At 40.9% G+C, this 17,905-nt stretch overlaps 1 protein-coding gene across 9 annotated transcripts in view; it reads left to right on the plus strand.

Annotated features, from left to right (window-relative positions):
- The window catches only part of GNA12 (G protein subunit alpha 12), a 42,099-nt gene extending 26,325 nt beyond the window's left edge, over positions 1-15,774 (plus strand). Inside the window, exons 3-6 of one of the 9 annotated variants that reach the window (XR_001874531.1) lie at positions 7,480-7,530; positions 8,521-9,314; positions 10,317-10,403; positions 12,811-15,774. Coding sequence is in view for 1 of the 9 variants with exons in the window: in XM_017813528.1 (XP_017669017.1) it covers positions 7,480-7,530; positions 8,521-9,090 (621 nt within the window). In the remaining 8 variants the exon portion in view is untranslated. Of the gene's footprint in view, positions 1-7,479; positions 7,531-8,520 lie in introns of all 9 variants that reach the window. The other 8 variants (XR_001874530.1, XR_001874533.1, XR_001874527.1 and 5 more) reach the window with 8 other exon arrangements.
- Positions 15,775-17,905: the final 2,131 nt, after the last annotated feature.

Below are 17,905 nucleotides of genomic sequence, written 5' to 3' on the forward strand. Positions count from 1 at the left end.
TCTTCCACGTGAATTTGGTACATATCCTGTTGCATCTGCTCTTTAGCTCTTTTTAGCTGCAAGTCAGTGGCTAATGTGCAAGTTTGGTTAAGGATTTTTCTAGATTTATGTTTTTGAAGCTAAAATTTCGCGTGTTAGTGTTGCACTCTGCATCTTTGTGTTTTCTTTGTGGCCAGTACTGTTTCCTCTACTGTTTGCACCTGTTTTTCTTCCAGTCATTGCAAATCTGGGAAGCAGGAACAGCAGTGATGAAGACAGTAAGTAGGAGTAAAATCAAAATAATAGGGATTTTTTTTGTTAATGTTTCTTGAAGCTTAGAGTGAAGGATGAGCCTGCCTTAGTCTGTTAACAGAAAGTCCCTTTCCTGCTGGAAGCACTGCTGCTGTTGTGCATATTTGAGACAAATGGACAGAATTGTTAACATAGCACCAAAAGTAATTTATCTCATCTACATCCTGTTGATGTAGAAACATGTAGCATTTCAGGAAAAAAATGTAACTTCATTTTTCCCTTGCAGCACTTTGAGAAAGATTTGCTGTGCTTGATTGCTGGAAAAAGCTAACACATCTTAAGAGTCACCCTTCAGCACAAGAACTCTGCTCCTGTTAGGAGTGTTTCTTAGCTGTGGATAGAATTCCAGTCACGAGGATCCACGAATCTTAGCACTGATGTGGGAGCTCAGATTAGCCTAAACTTCGTGGGGAAAATCAAATACATATTTATCACCTATTTTTTTTTTATCCATGTGTGCTGTAAATCACACTGATTGGCCATGTCAGGTAGAATGAGTTTATAAAAACCCATCTTCACGTGTACAAACCAATTCTTCCGTTGTCCCTTTGTACTGAGCTGACAAATAGTGAATTTTGAAAAATCTTTTCAGACTTCAACATCTGATACCTCTGCTGTACAACTAGGCAGTAGAAAGAAGAGGTAATTTTTAGAAGTTTAGAACCAAATGGTACTTTTTTAGTTGGTGTGTTGGTAGGGTACAGATAGCAGCAACTTGGATAAGCCCTGGAGTTGCTGGATAAGAGCCAGGAGCTCAGTCTGTTGTTAAGGAGGAAGTTAAATATCACTGGAGAGATTTGATAGTTAAAATTCTGTACAGCTTAAATATGGAGAAGTGGTTGGTCTCTGCCTTGGAGCTGGTGATTGAATGAAAAATTAATGTTTGTCTTGTGTCAATAAATTTCGGTGCCCAGACAGGATGTAGAACAGAATTATGGTGTAATGGGCATCAGCTTTTTGGGGCAATTTAGGTTACTTCAGCATCCTCGGAGGGAATTCTGAACAAGCCCAGACTTGCTCACCTCCTTGGAAAATAATACTTAATTCATCAGCTGTCACAGAGAACAGCTTTTGGCTGTAGTAAATCCGTGCCCTGCTACCAGTGAGGCTGAAAAGAAGTGCAAGTTTAGAAATAATGTGCTGAAGGAGCCTGCTGGTTTGGGAAGGGGGAGTTGTTTGTTTGTTGTTGTAAAAAATTCTAAAATTCATGCGAATTTTAGCCCTTGGACAGAACCAGGGTGTGGAACCTGGAGCCGTGTCCCTGTGCTCACTTCCAAAGGATGTGTGTGTTCTGGAGGCAGGATGTTAAACCTGCTGCTTGTGTCCAGTAGGGCTCACTAAAGAAAGTCCTTCCTGTATCTCTGTTTTCTGGTGAGGTTTTGGGTTCTAAAAACTTGGCTGATGTAACATCTCCAGCATTTTCAAATGCTTGTCTCTTGGTTATTTTATCCGGCTTGTGCTCGTAACCTTGCTCTTCCCTTGGGCCTCTTGCTTTTATAAAACATCTGAAATAGTAACACTCAAACTTCTTACAATCAACAGATGATTGACATCCCAGGAAAGCTGGAAAAAATGAGGTCTTGGTGTTTGAAAAACAAAGGTTTTGGTTGCAAGTTTGCATCCTGTCTGTATGTGTCTCTGGCAGCCCTAATGGAATGGTGCCTTATATAAAGGCCAGCTTTGGGTGAAATTACCTGTCAGTGCTTTAAGTCCATTGTATTTGTGTATTTGAGATCTCAGAGCTTAATGGCTGGGAGGATTCCCAAGTGTCCTTCTGGTTTTCCTCTGTGTTTCTCAGCCCTGCTGCTGAACGTTTTACAGCTCCTGAGCAGAGGGTGGGTTCCCAACAGTGCAGGATCACTGTTCTTTCACCTTGCAGATTCAGCTGCAGTTTGTGGCAATTAAAATCTCTCTTTTTCTGGGTGTTTTGCAGTATTTGTGAGACTCCTGTTGGATCTCCATTGTGGGAATTCTGTTAGATGTGTATCTTATGCTTCCTTGAAGCGTAGCATTTCCTTCCTGTGTGTGGTTTAATTCATCATCTGAAACAAGCTGAGACTGACAGGTCTACCTTAAATTGTGCACTCTAAATTTAGCAGCCAGAGACAGAATGATCAGGAAGGGCTAAATTAATATTATGTCAAAAAGGCCTTGGGACAAGGAAAGGAAAAAAGCCAATTTGGAACACAGGGTCCCCTTTCAAGTCTTTTTAGTTCAGAGCAGAATTCAGAGGAACTGCTTTTCAGAAGGAAAAGTTTGAAATGAGCCAGTATTTCAGGGAACTGAACACTGGGATGTTTCACTGCCCCTTATGATCTGACCAAGAGTCACTTTGAATAAGTGGCTGAGTGAGAAGTTGATAAATTCTGGCCTTGCAGAACATGTCTTATTACTGAGTTTCTGTGGGTATTTTAAAGTAATCTGCATACGATCTGTTGTGCATTTATTTTCATGAAATGAATACTGCTTGGGAACCCTGCCCAAAATGAGGCTATCAATGGCAAAGGAAGTGATGCCAGATTAGTTATAATATTTCTGTGTGGAGATTTCCTATGTGCTCCCAATGTAGCCTGAAGGGACAGGGATGTTGAATTCAATTAGTTATTTTCATGGTGACTTGTTTGGAGCTAATGTTAAGATGGCATTAACATAGTACAAAATATAGAGATTAAAAATTCCTTAATTTCATGGCTTTTGCCCCTTGAGAATGCCGTGGTCAAAGTAATCTAGCATATAAAAAGAGTTTCAGAGGACTATTTCAGGAAGCAGGAATATATGTTTACATTTTAACTTTCCTCCCTTTCTCCTCGACCAGTCAGTTTTTAAACAAATTGTACTATTTTGTCTGACTTCACCAAACTCCATACTGCAGATAGGGCAGTTAAAAAAATAATAACTGAAAACCAAATCCAATAGAGATGCTGCATTGTGGAACTTGTGGGCTCATTTCAGGCCTTCTGTTTGTGTTTCTTGATTCTCCCAGTTCCCAGATGTGCAGTGACTCATCCTCCTGAACAATGGGAACAGCATCTCTTATTCCTTCTCTTGGTCCCAGTTGGCAAAACTGTTACTCAGAGGATATGTATTGCAGAGGGAGAGGAGATTAGCACTGAGAGGATGAGTCAGCCAGGCCTTTGTGGTAACTCTTGTGTGGGGAGAAGAAGCTCAGGACTAATGGTCTGTGCTCTGGTGCACTCAGAAGGACTGTCTGAATTATGTAAAATTCATAACTCGGAGGTCACTCTTCCCTGTGCAGGACAACGCTTGGACATCTTGATTTATAATCAAGGAGGATTAAAAAAAAAACCAAAACCAGCTAGCTGGTTTGTGTCAACAGCCACATACATGATGGTCATCTCAGGCTTTGCTGTTAAAACTTTCAAATGTGAAAATACTAATGGACTACTTGTTAAAAATAAACTAAATAAGAAATATCAGTGCACGTGTGCTTCACTGGCAGACTCTGCTGAGACTGTGATGTGATGGGGCTTCCTATCTAAGTACTGTGATGGTTGAAATTAAAAGTCTTTCAGATTTTAACGTTATTTATGAATATTGTTAGAATATATTTTAAAGGAAATAGTGTACTAACAATGAAATACAACAAGATTTGAGTTTTATTAATTTCTGAAAAGCTCAACAACCTTCTATGAATGTCATTGATCTAAGGAAGTTTCTTGAGCTGCAACAGTTTTTCTCCCAACACCAGCCTGTAAAGGATCTGATCTGGACCTTTTTTGTTTGTTTTTTTTAAGTGAACACACCACAAAGTGATTATATTTAGGTATTTACATTCAGTATAAATACACATATAGTGTATAAATAATACACATATAGTATAAATAACTTTGTGTGCTTTCTATTTTGCTACTTGCAAACGTGGCTTAAAATAGAGTGCGAGTTTAAAAATCTCTTTTTCACTAGAACTGTTAAAATACTGAAACTGGAGTCATCAATCTGCATCAAGATATTTTTAGGATCTGATGAATCAATTGCAAATATTTGCTGCCACTTTTATAGGAAGTCATGCTGGTGAACCAGAAATAACTAGCTAAGATCTGGAGAAGGAGAGCATTTGAAGTGCTAAGCCAGCTTTGAATGCAGCTGAATGGTCAGACAGATATTGGAGAAACGCTAAGAATTTGCCCCAAAAGAGCCAAACCAGCTTCTTTATGGTCAGTGTCAAGAGAAAAAAATAATTCAGCATGAGATGGGCAGCTGATACTTTATTTTGGTAATAATTTGCCTTGAATGGAAAATCTACTTTGATTTATAAACTCTTTGTGGGTGTGTATTTTTATATACATACATATAAATATCCACAGACATTTGTATGGGTTTATAATACCTGAAGCACAAGGTAGCTTTGCATAAATAATAATTTATCAATGGTATTCAAAACTGCATTCAAGTGCACCTTGATGTAAAGCTAAATAAACTTGCCTTCTAGATCTGATTTACATTGCTGTCTATTTTCCCTGGATGCCAAGGAAAAATTTGAATAGAAAGGAATGTTCAGTTAGTGTAATTGTTCTGATTAAAAATACTAACACAGAACAGTCGTAAAACCTGGAGTTTCCATAATTTCCTCGTTTAAATGTGTTACAAGTTGCTCATCAAGTCAATGCTGAATCAGTTGTGTGTGCTGCCTGTGGATGAACTGAAATGACCCACACACTTCCCAGAACATCCCAGTTTTCTGTGAATCTGACTAAGATGTAGGGCAAGGTTATTCCAGAAGCCTTTGGAGCAGGAACTGAATCCACACTTCCGTAGGCCATAACTCAGGACTTAATCAGGGAACCATTAAAGCATCTTTTCAGTGTGTGCGGTGGGCTTGGGGTTGTTGTTGTTTTGGGAGCTTTTTGGCGGGTGGTTTTCCTCCCTTCGTGTTTGTGTGCTTTAATGTTTTGAGCTTTTTTTAACTTCAGACCCTCTGGAGCTTGTTGGGGGGTTGTTGTTTTGACTGGAAACAGATATTTTGACTTAAGTACTTGGATGTCTTTGAATTCTGTGCTAGAATATTCAGGCACCTTCAGATCTGTCAGACCGTGCATATGGTGCTCACACCTGTTCCAGCAACCTGACTTGGTTACCCAGCTCTCCAAGTGTTTTGCAATTCCTGCTTAAAATTTCCCAGAGTTAATTAACTTGGCTTAATTGGAGCGTTAGGAAGAGCCGTGTAAGAAACTAGAGAAGCCTGCTTTCCCTAAATCCCTGCAAAAATGAACATTTTTTTCTTCGTTAATCAGTTTATTTTCTTACCTTCTTATAAATGTGCACAATGTCCAAGTGATTGATGTGTGGGGTGGGAAATAGGGGAGGCAGAAGCTGTAAATCAGGTGATCCTGCCTGTGTGTCCCAGCAGTTTAAGGCATCCAGCTGTTTCCTGCTCTGCGTGGGAGGGTGGATGGACAGCAAGGCCTCTTAAAGCAACTGGGTTCCTGCTAGAAAATAGGAAGAAGCTGTATCAGAGATGGCCCCTTTGCAGTATTTTTGCACATCTAAAGACACTGTGTGGGACAGAGCACAATAGAGAGAGAAGGGGTTTTTTTGTAGCTTCAGTGATCTTTTCTTTTTGGGCTCTCCCATCTCCCAAACATGACTAATGCTGTACAGGAAGCCCTTTTCTCTTATTCATGCGGTCTGTGATATCTCTTCTGATCCACAGAGTGCCAAAAAATACAGGAAATTACTTTCACCTTATGAAAATTCATGATCGTAAGGAAGCTCTTAGAGCAATTGTTCTTTGGAAACTTCCCCCCCCCCACCACCACTCTCTCAAAAAAAAAGATAATTTGTTCTGCTAGCAATCCACTGTAAATCTTTTGTTGATACATGGTAGTCTTTTTTGCAAATACTGTGTTCTCTTTTATGAAAAGACACTTTTAGTTTTAAATGTTAGGAAATAATCAGCTCCAGCTCCTTTTTGTCTGTGCCTTATGCTGCGAGTGTGTACTTGTGTGATACCCTGAATCCTCTGATCTCCAGTCTGACTCCTCACAATGAATTGTTGTCTTGGCATCTGTTTACAGTTGTACTGCAGGGGAATAATTCTGTTCTGCTGCCTCAAGCCCGTGGTGTCAAGGAGAAGGTGTGATTTAAGAATTTATATTGCTCTTGGAGTCTGAGCTGGTACTTGGAGAAAGTTCCATTCTGAATTAGTGACTTGGAGAGGGCACCTACGGTCAGTTTGGTCACTGCTGACACAGCTGTGATAAAGAATTTGTTTTGCTGCCTAAAATTATTAAAAGGCAGCAGGATTTTCCATTTTATCACTCTCATTACATGGCTACAACTGCAAGACACATGTCCTGGACAATGAAGAATACTTTCTCACTGAACAGATCTTCATCTGAAGAAATGCAGAGGAAGTGTTGGAAGGAGAGTTTCACCCCAGAGCAGTCTACACAAACCTCTTATGCATGAGAAAATTTTCACAAAAAATTGATTTTTCCCTGTAAATGCTGCCTATTTCTTCTCAGTATAAGTGCTAAACTTTGTACAAGATGAGCAAATCCATTGTTAAACTCTTGAGCCTAAAAGGGAAGCTGTCTGTAGAAGAGCGAGTCCTTCAGAATATTCCTTTTTTTCATTTATTTGTGACAAGCAAGTCTAGCTTAAATCATCACAAATTGTGGGTGACTTAAATCTTTCTCTTTCCTGAAGATGTGCCACTCAGTCTAGGATATGCCTTTGTTAATTTTAAACAAAATACATTGGTTTCTTAGAAATGTGTTTCGTTTTACTCCCACTCAGTGTCAGTTAACTGCATTCATCTTACAAGGGGAAAAAACCCTAATTCTTTAAGTCAAAGAACTGACTTTAATGACACTTCCTTTTCATTGTGAAGATGTACTGGATAGATTTGAGCATTTATTCAAATCTCTACTCAACTTTGATTTCTCTAGACCTAGTAGAGAACTGCATTTAGAAGAAATTCTGCCTTTCCTACACATTAGTTCTATATTATGGCAGCTCCACTTGGTTATCAGCACTTTGTGAATTAGGTTCTGTAATGCTTGTATTGTTCCAGCCCCTGAAGTGTATCGGGGTGGTGTCCAAGCTTCCACTTGTGATGTTGCTCTGTTAGCCCTCGGTGCATGCTGGAAAGTGAATAGGCCTTAGTTCAATAGGATTTGCTGTCCTAGAAACAAGCTTAGTTCCCATCTCTTTCCTTTTCCACAGGGTGAATCGGTGAAATACTTCCTGGATAACCTGGATCGCATCGGTCAGCTGGTAAGACACCACCTTCCCTTTCTGAACCAGAGAGCTCAAAGAAGACAGTGGAAGCCTGGGTGTGCAATGATCATTGATTTTTGTTTGGGCTTTTTTGTTGTTTTTTAAATAATAGTGTAGTAAATAATTCCAGCGTTCTTTCTCCAGAAATAGTAAACTTCAGCCTATGAAACTGAAGCTTAGTATTTGCTTATTTGTTTTTGACAGATGATGGAAGTTGTATTTATGCACATATTTTCTTTTATCAGCCCTTCTACACAGTCTCTGGATCTCATTCAGTTTTCATGATGTGGCTGGTGCTACTTAAGGTAGCAGAACGGAACCTTAAAAAAATTAAAAACATTACTAGCACTTCTGGGATTCAAAATCCATAGTGGAAACATCTGTCAGGAGACTTGGAAGGGAAAGAAGGGAGATGATTTTCCCAAATAGTAACAGTGATAAGCTGCTGAAGAACAAATCTCTCTACAGTGGTAGGTTGGACCACAACTTATGGTAGAATGTGTTGCTGTACTCACTGGTCATGGGGGTGTAAACCTGGAAGGAGTATTTCCACTAAAGCTTTTGAGATGGTCTTTTTAAGAGTAATAAACTGTGAAAAACTAGATTTTAAAAAAGAAAATCCTTTCAGTGATGACTTGGTGATCTGCTTCATTGAACACTAAGTGGAAATAACAAATAACACTAGCTAAGAATTTGATCATGAAAACATAGACTTCAGCCTGAAAACAAGAGGCTTGAAGGATAAAAATGTGAACAAGTGGATTAGTCCTATATTTTTATTCTTGTATATGTCTCAGGGTCTTCTAGGTGTTCACCAGTGTTGAGCTAAATGGTCAACAGTCCAGTATTTTAAAGCTGAGTATTCATTGTTCACCTGATAATTTAAAAAGCATGGCTCCTGATGATTTTACTCATTACTTCAATATTCTGGCCTTGGACAGCATTTTTGAAGAACTCCTTTTGACAGTTCTCTCCTTTCTTTTCCAGAATTACTTCCCCAGCAAACAAGATATTTTGCTGGCCAGAAAAGCCACGAAGGGGATCGTAGAGCATGATTTCATCATTAAAAAAATTCCTTTCAAGATGGTGGATGTAGGTGGACAGAGATCTCAGCGTCAGAAATGGTTCCAGTGCTTTGATGGAATAACTTCCATTTTGTTCATGGTCTCCTCCAGCGAATACGATCAGGTTCTCATGGAAGACAGGCGCACAAACAGACTCGTGGAGTCCATGAATATCTTTGAGACAATAGTCAATAACAAGCTTTTCTTTAACGTTTCTATTATCCTATTCCTCAACAAGATGGATCTTCTCGTTGAGAAGGTAAAGACTGTCAGCATTAAGAAGTATTTCTCGGACTTCAAGGGCGACCCTCACAGGCTGGAGGACGTGCAGCGTTACCTGGTGCAGTGCTTCGACAGGAAGAGGAGGAACCGCTCCAAGCCGCTCTTCCACCACTTCACCACGGCCATAGACACGGAGAACATCCGCTTCGTGTTCCACGCCGTGAAGGACACGATCCTGCAGGAGAACCTGAAGGATATCATGTTGCAGTGAAGGAGAGCAGCCAGTGTTCTGTTACAATTTTGCTGGAGGGTTAGATCAAAGTTGTTATCCTTTCTTTATGGCCCTTGCATGCGGTGTAGGACCCATGCGAATTACTTGGCTCAGGAATGCTGTAAACTAGCCAGTCCAAACAGGAGCTATAGGCCGGAGGAGTCACATACTGATGTTAGCTACTGAATCATTTGGACTAGAAACACTACTGAACCCTGGCCATGGTAGGTTCTGTACCAATTCTGGGACGCTGAACAACACAACCACCTTCTGCCTTCTTAGAAAAAAAGAAATCTCTGACAAACCATGTATGGAAGACACATTGTTTTAAGTGAATACGCTCATTTTTCAGAGACACTAGTCGTACAAACTGCCTTTTTTTTTTTTTTTGTAGTTCGGAGGTGCTGAATCGATCAAACTAATCTAAACATAATGAGATTGGCAGCTGTATTGGAGAATGTTAATGGAAGTTCTGTTGTTAACCCTTAGGAATATAACCAGATCTTGTGTGCGTGTTCAGCTTTGCCAAGGGTCTACAGTCCACTTACCGAGGTGGATGCACAGCTCTTGTCTGAAGGTTTTGCCTGAGTCTCCTGAGGCAGAAATCTAAAGCTGTGTAAGGAAACTCGTGTTGGAGTGAATGGGATGGGAAGCTGAAGCCTCGCTGATATGGAGAAGGGTTTATTTTGCACTATAGGTGAAGGTTGTTCCATCATGGGAAAACTGATTTCCTTGGTGAAGCAGCCTGTGCTGGAGCACCCAACCACGTATCTGCACAGTGGGTGCTCGAGTGAGATGTACTCCATGGAGACCCAGCACTGTTCTCACAGTGGGCAGCGTGTGTGAAGGTTCAGTATCTCGTGTGACAGGGCTTCATCTACACTCACAGGTTTGAAAGCTGATCAAACTCTTAAGCAAAGGTTTTGGTAGCACAGCAGCTGCTTGATTAGTCCCAACAGCTGACCTTATAGGAGGACTGAGCACCCTGGAGATCCCAGCTTTTCCAGCTGCACTGATGTGTTTGGACAGCAAGACCTTGCTGTAAAATTAGCCTTTAATCTGTGTCTTAATGGGATCTTTAGCCTATAGTAATGCACATGTAACTCTGAGCACAGCTGAGTTTGGAGTTGCCAGTTTTGGGCAGTGGTTTGTGTGTAAAATGGTAAGAGGCTGTGAATAATGTTGATCTGAACTCTGAATTTCCTTGTGCTCTCAACCTCTGTCAGGTGCCTTTTTTGTGTACAGACATTGAATCTTTTCTACTACGGTGGGGTACATGGACAAACCGAAGATATTGTAGTGCTCTCCTTTAGGTAACTCTCAAACATAGTTTACTGTGCAATTTTTGTCATAGTTTTTATCCAAGAATAAAACCTGAAGGGCTGTTTGTACCCATAAAAAGTCAGCAGATTCCCTGGAGTTCTTATCCCCTTTGAGCCTGTAATGGCATGTCAAAACAAGCAATGTTTTACTTCAGCTGGTAATCCCATGGGAAATGTGGTCAAAGAAAAGTCCCGTCCCGTTGTCCTTTCATGTTAATTTGGATAAAATCTGGAATCTTTCTTCCCCTCTGAAGCTTGCAGATGTTCATATCAGTATTTTTGTGTAGTTGCCTGACGTAGCAGCCCCTTGGCTTTCTTTGTGCAGGCTCCAGAGTGGAAAAGCTGTGGCTGTGTCAGTGCTTGTAACAGGCACAGTACCAAGGCAAGAAGCAACTGAAAAGTTGCAGATGGGAAAATCTAACTTAAATTTGAGCAAACTTAAACAGGAATTAGTTTCCTTGCAACAAGTCTTATTTTGCCAGGACCAACTTGTCTTTTTAAATATTTATTCATTTCTAACCTTGAAGGAGAATAATGTTGTGACTCTTAATATTCAGATGGGAGGAAAATCTTCAGATTATTACATTTGAAAAGGTAAATGTTCCAACACGGTGTGATGCAGACAAGTTTACTCATTGCATGAGGTTGGTTTCTCTAAGCCCATTTGTTTGGCTGAAGGCTAAGGCTGCTTTCAAAGCTGTCAGATGTTTTCTGAGTTCTTGGTAGTGGTTTTCACTTCACACAAGACACTGGGAAAGAGAAGGCAGTTGTGGGCTGACCTGACTTCTAGGTTGACTTGACTTCAGTTCTTAGTTTGCTGTGAGCTTTATTCTTTCACTAAATTTTCCAGATGGGTTAATATTATGCTTGTTTTCTCAAATGAGTTAAACATTCCCTTTCAACTGTATTTTTTCTCAAGAATTACCTCAGTTTTTTTTGTCTGAATCTACTGTAGTTTTACCTGGAGGCATAGCATGAAATTTCCTGTTCTGTTTTTCTCTTGATACTCATCCATGGTTTTGTATCCTTGGTCACCTTACGGATTTAAAACTCTCAACAGAGCTAATAATGCAACTTTTATTTTAAGTAACTTAAAATCTGCTCCTGGAAAAGAAACAGCATGAGATATCTCATATTGAGCTCTCAAGCTTTTTTTTTGTTACGATATGGCAGTTTTGCACACTAAGTCAGGTTTAGGGAGCCAGTTTGCTCACCTTAGGCCCATTGTTGCCTTTCTTCTTTTTATTGATGGAATGGGCCTACGTGAGGGGCCAGTCAGCAGTTTGGCTCTGTGGGCTCAGTGTTCTGTCAAAATTGGATAGTGATGGATCACAGTAGGAACCCAAGATCAGGAAACTCTTTTTGCAAAAGTCAAGCACTTTTCAAGTTTGCCAAGTTGGTGGCCCATGAGTAAAAGGGACGTGGGGGGGTTTTTTAAGTGTCAGCTTTCTCTGCAAAATACACTCCACTTCTTGCCACAACTGAGGGGTTTGTGTTTGGGTTTTTTCAAGGTAAGTTTTAGTATAGTAAAGCCAGAAAATCATGTTATGGTAAATCAGTTAATTACTAAAGCAGAGCTTAGGTAGGTGAGTTGGTTCAAAGATCTCAGGACAGGCTTGGTTGGTTGCTTAGTCCTTTCACCAGAAACAAATAGAAAACTTTATTTTAAGTGACATCCTGGAGAACTTTGCAGGTAAACACAGCTGGAGAGAACATCTCTTTTTGTTAACTTTATAGGCTTATTGTTCATTTGGCTGGTCAGGAAATGGGTCACAGGCAGGATGATAACCAAATGGAGACCTTGAACAACTCCTTTTTTTTTTTTTATTTTAAGAAAAAAGCAGCTTTTTGCTGTCCCTCCTCTGCCACCCCAGGGTCAGTGACCAGTGATGGAGTGTTGCAAACGGGTTGTCTCTCCTAAGGACAAAGAGAGGAAGTGCTTCCAGCATGTGCTTGTGGGAGAGACTTACATAATCTTGCAGTTTAAGTAGAAAAACTAACTAAATGGGAATCATTTATCAAACACTACTTTATATTTGTTGTCCTCAAAACAGGCTTTAAGGTAATAGATGTGTCAGTCAGGCCCATTCCTTCAGATTGCAGTGCTGTCATTCTCTGAACAATTCTTGGATGCACTGCAAGGTGACACGGGGAATTGGAATTGAAAAGGAAGAATGGTTTTCTGGAAGTGACATATTTAATAGGCACTTGTCACTTCAAACGAATTAAGTGGTTCTTAATGTTTAAAATTAATATTGTTTGTGAAATTGAAGTTACTGGCCACTCAATTTTACAACTCAAAGATTCTTTCAGTTTGATACAAAGAATTGATCTTATTAAGCATGGCAGCATAGATTATTTGACTTATTAACTTGATAATATATTTGATTTTTTTCAGTTATTGCTGTGTAAAACCTAGAACTAGGCATGTTACAAGCGCGAAGGAGCTCCTGAAGATGATCATTTCCAGGCTTTCTGAGGCAGCTGAAGCCTCAGGCAGGCAGGCAGAGTGGAGAAAGGAATAGCAAAGGAACTGTAGGGAGATGGAGTAGGAAGAACTCATTTGTCCATGGCACTGCAGACAAAAATGGAATTCCACCAGGAGAGCTAAAATATGGTATGAAAAACAGTGCATTTGAAAAGTGTGTCCCATCCTGCTGATGTGTTGTCCCCCCATCCCCTTGGCCTCATGCCCCCAGGTATTCACCCATCCTGGTTACTGTGACCTGCAAAAAATTATGGAATTGAAGAAATTAAAGGAATAGACACGGAACTGCTGAAGAAACCAGCAGCTTTCTTTAGTGAGCCACAGCTGCCTTCCACAGAACAGCATCTTAGAGAACAAGTCCTCAGCTGCCTTTGGATGGGTGTCTTTGTATTAACTATGTTTAAACTTACATTAACTTATGTTTTGGAGTCTTTTCTATGCATGTACCTCTTTACTTCTGGGAAAAAAATGTTGTTCTGCTGCATGGACCTACAGGATTTCTGTAAAAGGCCCCTCTGATTTTCAAGTGGTGGGTTTTCACACCTGACTTAGCTTGGCTTGTGTCATCAAATTTTCAGGAGTATCTGCTGGATTGATGGATGATTTGATGCACACCAGCTTGAGAGACAAACATGATATGCAACAACACCTCCACACAGTGCAGTTTGTCTTGTCAGCCAAACCCTGATCTCTCATGACAAGAACTGTAAGTTTAGCTGTAGCGTCTTTTCTATATCCTTTTTCTATATAAAATCACGTGGTGTAGTCAGGGGTTTAATATAGCACTGCCAACTCTTTACCTCATACTCCAATTCTGTAACACAAAGTGGTGGTGGTGGGGTGTTTCAGTAGCAACTATAAAACATCTGTGCCTACTTTTGTAAATGAGCTTTTAACAGTTTTTTTAGGGAGCATCCATTATGGATCAGGAAGACTGGCATGGTCTGGGCCAGACTTGGCCTGAGTTAATACTGACTCCCCACAGTTCTAGATGAGGACTGTCTAGCCTAGTGAGGAATAATTGGTAAGACAATACAAAACCTAGTGCTTTTTAATAATACCTGTTTTGTAATTAGCTGGAGTGATCTCTGCTTTGTGCTGTGAAGTGGGCACTTCTTTGTTTTAACACTAATCTTTTTTTACATAGATGGAAATGAGAAAAGCCAGGACATTTGAAGCTGAAACTGCTGCTGTGTTACCAGATGATGCTGTCCCTGTGCTCATCTTGGTGGTTGGGCAGTTCAGCTCGATTCTTGACGTTTTTATCTTTCTAATGGCATTTGGAAAGCGGTGTTGAAGTTTTGTCTGTGTGTCTATGCTTGTTTTCTTATGGGGTGGGGAGTGTGGAGGTACTAGATTGTCAGTGCTAGTGGTTCTGTGCCTGGCTTGAGGAACTGTGTCACAGCCCAGCTCTTGGCATTCGTCTGAAAGTCGTATCTTCTGTCTGGTGTGAAAATACTCAGTCAGAGGGGGAAAAAAAGAGCAGCACTGACTTCCAAGGTGGGCATTCTGGTAAAAAAAGCCAAAGTATGTTGGAAGGGAGCAGGAGAGGGGAGCTAGTTTCTAAACAGATCCCAAAAGCTGATGGTGCTTGAAGACTGACTGTATTGAAGTGAAATGCCATCTGCACTGACCCAAAAGCTTTGAGTGACTCCAGAGAGCTATTGGCTGTGAATTAAGAACAGCGGGCTGGCAAGGCTGGCCCTGCCATTGTAAATCTCTCTTCATCTGTTCATAACTGGGTGCTAAAACTCAATTTTTACTAAAATACACTATGCAGATCTCTGGCCAGACAGTGCATCTTACTCCTTCCTGACAGCTTCTTAAACTTTCTTCAAGATACCAGAGCATGAGAAGGTAAGAGACCTGGGTAAGAGGCTGTTTCCATTATTTGAATAAAAACTACATGTGATGGAGAGCATGTGATGGAGAGCAAAATTTTTTAAGAACTAGGACATGAGAGAGCATCTTTTGAGGGAAGTGACAGATTTGGAGTGGTGTGGATTCTCTGCCGGTCCTTCCCGTCAATCTCTTGTGCTGAGCTCGTGTGCAGGTGGTTGGGCACAAAGGCTGAGAGGAGACAGAAGGGAAGAAGGGGGATGTGGAAGAGAAATGATCTGTTGGGAGCTCATGAGACTTGGAAAGGTGGTTGATGGACTAAGGTTTGGAAATGTGTGTTCAAACTCCCGTTTGCATTGAAGCCATTAACTCTCCGTAGGATAACGAGCGTCCCTCCAGTGAACAGCTCCTGTTACCTGGAATGTGGAATGAGCTTGAGTTGTTGATACACATTAAAAAGTATTTCTGGAGACTGTGCTGAACATGGCTAGTGTTTCTTGCTCTAGTGATGAGTTGTCTTGTTTGTGGAACCAATATGTACGAAAGCAAACTGACAAAACAGCAGGTTATCTCGTGACATGACCACGTAGCTTAGGAAGCCAAGTAATGTTATCTTCTATTCTGCAATGTACTTGCTCTCTGGTGCCTATGCATTAACACACATACTATGCAATATCAGTCTGTTTTTAAACCAGTTCACTGCATTGGGCAACAAAGGCCTGAGTTTAGCCTTAATTTTCTTAACAATTCACAGGAAAGTACTTAAAAAACAGTGACAAACTAAAAGAAGGTGAAAAATGCATGAAGTAAAAGCACAGTTCCAGACTGCTCACATAAGTGTCTTTCTAGCACCAAAACAGCATCTGTGATAGAAGCAGCTACTTGCTGTAATAGTTTCAACTTATGAAAACTGTGTACTAGATAAAATTATATTGTGATGTGTAAAAAGTGTATTTTATAGCTTTGGTGACTTAGTTTACTGTTTTGTATATATGAATTTTATAAATCTATTAAAACTTGACTTGTTATACTGTTCTTTATGGGGTTTATCTTTTCACCAGAGTCTGAAGTGACATTTTTCACTTTATTCAAAAATTTTCTGCGAGAGAAATGCTTTTTGAATAAATTACAGCATGGAACTACAGCTGTCATGCAATGAAATCTCTGTGTAATCTCTAGGTATCCCCCACCTCTCCACTTCTAGGCTGAGTCATTCTTCCTGTGTCCAGGAGCTAAGGCTGATGAGACATTAACCTGTATAAAACTTGTAACTCATTCTCTGTAGTGTTCCAGGAGCTGATTCTGGGGCATTAGCACTGATGGGAAGTGGGAGGGGGGACACAGCTGGAGTTTGCTTATGCATTTGAAGCTCAGCAAGAGAAGATAGTTAAGCCTGTGGAGTTGGCAGCACCTGGTAGAGATTCCTCTCTGCTGTGCAGCATCTGGTAATAAACAGCCATGGGAACTGGACTTGCTGCTTTCCCAGTGCCAGTGCACTCTTTTGGGCTCACTTGTGTGCCCTGGTACTTTGTGCAGCACTGCAGAACCATTGACCTTTGGGGAGTCACCAGTGTCCCTGTCACATGGCAGTGCCATCCTGTGCCAGCTAATGCTGCCAGAACTCAAGCTGCAGTTCTTAGGAATGCTGTTCACCTTTCCTCCCTTGTACTTGGAAAGGTCACGTCTGGCAGACTTTCGTGGCAAGTCTTAGTTGTTTTTTGTGTGAACTGTTAATGCCAGATCAGTTCCACTGGCAGGGGCACAATTGAGGATACTTCATGGAGTGTTGTTTGTCCTCTTTACTGTTCATTGGAAATATAGTTTGGGAATGATTGTCTCTTTGTCCCTGGAGTTGATGAGTACTTTCAGGTAACTTGTGTTGTCAGTGTTCAGCATCTCTGAAAGTGAGGGCAGATGAATTGCAAACTCAGGGTGCTCTAATAGGAGGTTTCCAGGTGTGATCACATACTTGGGAATCTGGAAAGCTCTCAGCAACAGCAGCAGCTCCACATGATCTCCTTGGTCAGCTGTGCAAAGGCAAAATGGCCCTTTTCAGAGGGCCAAAATATTCTTGTGAGGTGTACCTTTCATAGCTGCACAGATGTTGTTCCATGAGAGCAGAGGCTGAAGCAGTTGGTTCTGCAGGTAGGTTTGCTCACAGTGCCAGTGAATGTCTGTACCCCAGGGAGAACCTAAACTCCATATAGTGACTTGGAATTCTCTTTCCCAGATCAGCACGACTACCTGTTACTTGAGCATCTCTTCTGTAATTTCAATAATCCAACACTCAGAAGATAAAAGGGAAAACATGTCTGTTTCCCCAGGGAGAGGCTTCTCTAAAATGCAAAGTATAGCTTGTATTTTTCCTCCGGTGCACAAAGTGGAAGGTTTGGGGAGGTCATAGTAATATTTAAGTGTTTGTTAGAACTCTTTGAGAAGAGAAATTAAATCCTTGTGGTTTCTAGCTCCAGCCTGGTATCTCATTATCCTGTACAGATCTGGGAGGAAGTTTGCTCAGTTATTAATATCAAATTTCTTGCCACTTTTCCCAAGGCTGGCTGGCATCTTGGGAAGCTGCGTGGTGTTAAGGGAGACTTATGAGGAAAAGTGTTCAGGGATTTTTACAAAAAATAGCTTTCCTTTAAAGCCTCAACTCTGCAGAGCAGAAACGGACTTCAGTGAAAAGTACCATTTTTAGGGGAGGGAGGTAGTCACAGCCACTGTTAAACCACAAAGTGCTGGATACTGATAATGAAATCTGTGTGGAAGATGCTGGTTTCTCCTCTCCCACCTTTCCAAGCTGTTGTAGGCAAATTCACCCCCAACTAGTAAAGACTCTGGGGGTATTTGTTGGTGTTTTTCCTGTGGACAGTTGTGTTGTATCCCCACTCTTCAATTACAGCAAGTTCTTGTTTTCAGAGTAGGAGTGGAATGTTCTGCCTGTTTATTCTTGGGAGAAGATATTTGTCTTTATGAGCTCGTAAAGCTATTAAAAGACTCTGTTTTCTGCTCTCTTCGGGATTACAGACTTTAGAAGTTGCTTCAAAACAAGTCTCCTTGAGCTTGGGGCAGAAGGGGTGTGTCTGAGCTGCTTTGATGGTGGAGGATGCTCTAGGTAGCCACAGGATGGTGTGGTTTGGGAGATGTTCTGAGCCAGAGGAGTCTG

This window comes from Lepidothrix coronata, unplaced genomic scaffold (genome assembly GCF_001604755.1).
Source record: "Lepidothrix coronata isolate B3197 unplaced genomic scaffold, Lepidothrix_coronata-1.0 Scaffold41, whole genome shotgun sequence".
In the NCBI taxonomy this organism is placed as follows: domain Eukaryota; kingdom Metazoa; phylum Chordata; class Aves; order Passeriformes; family Pipridae; genus Lepidothrix; species Lepidothrix coronata.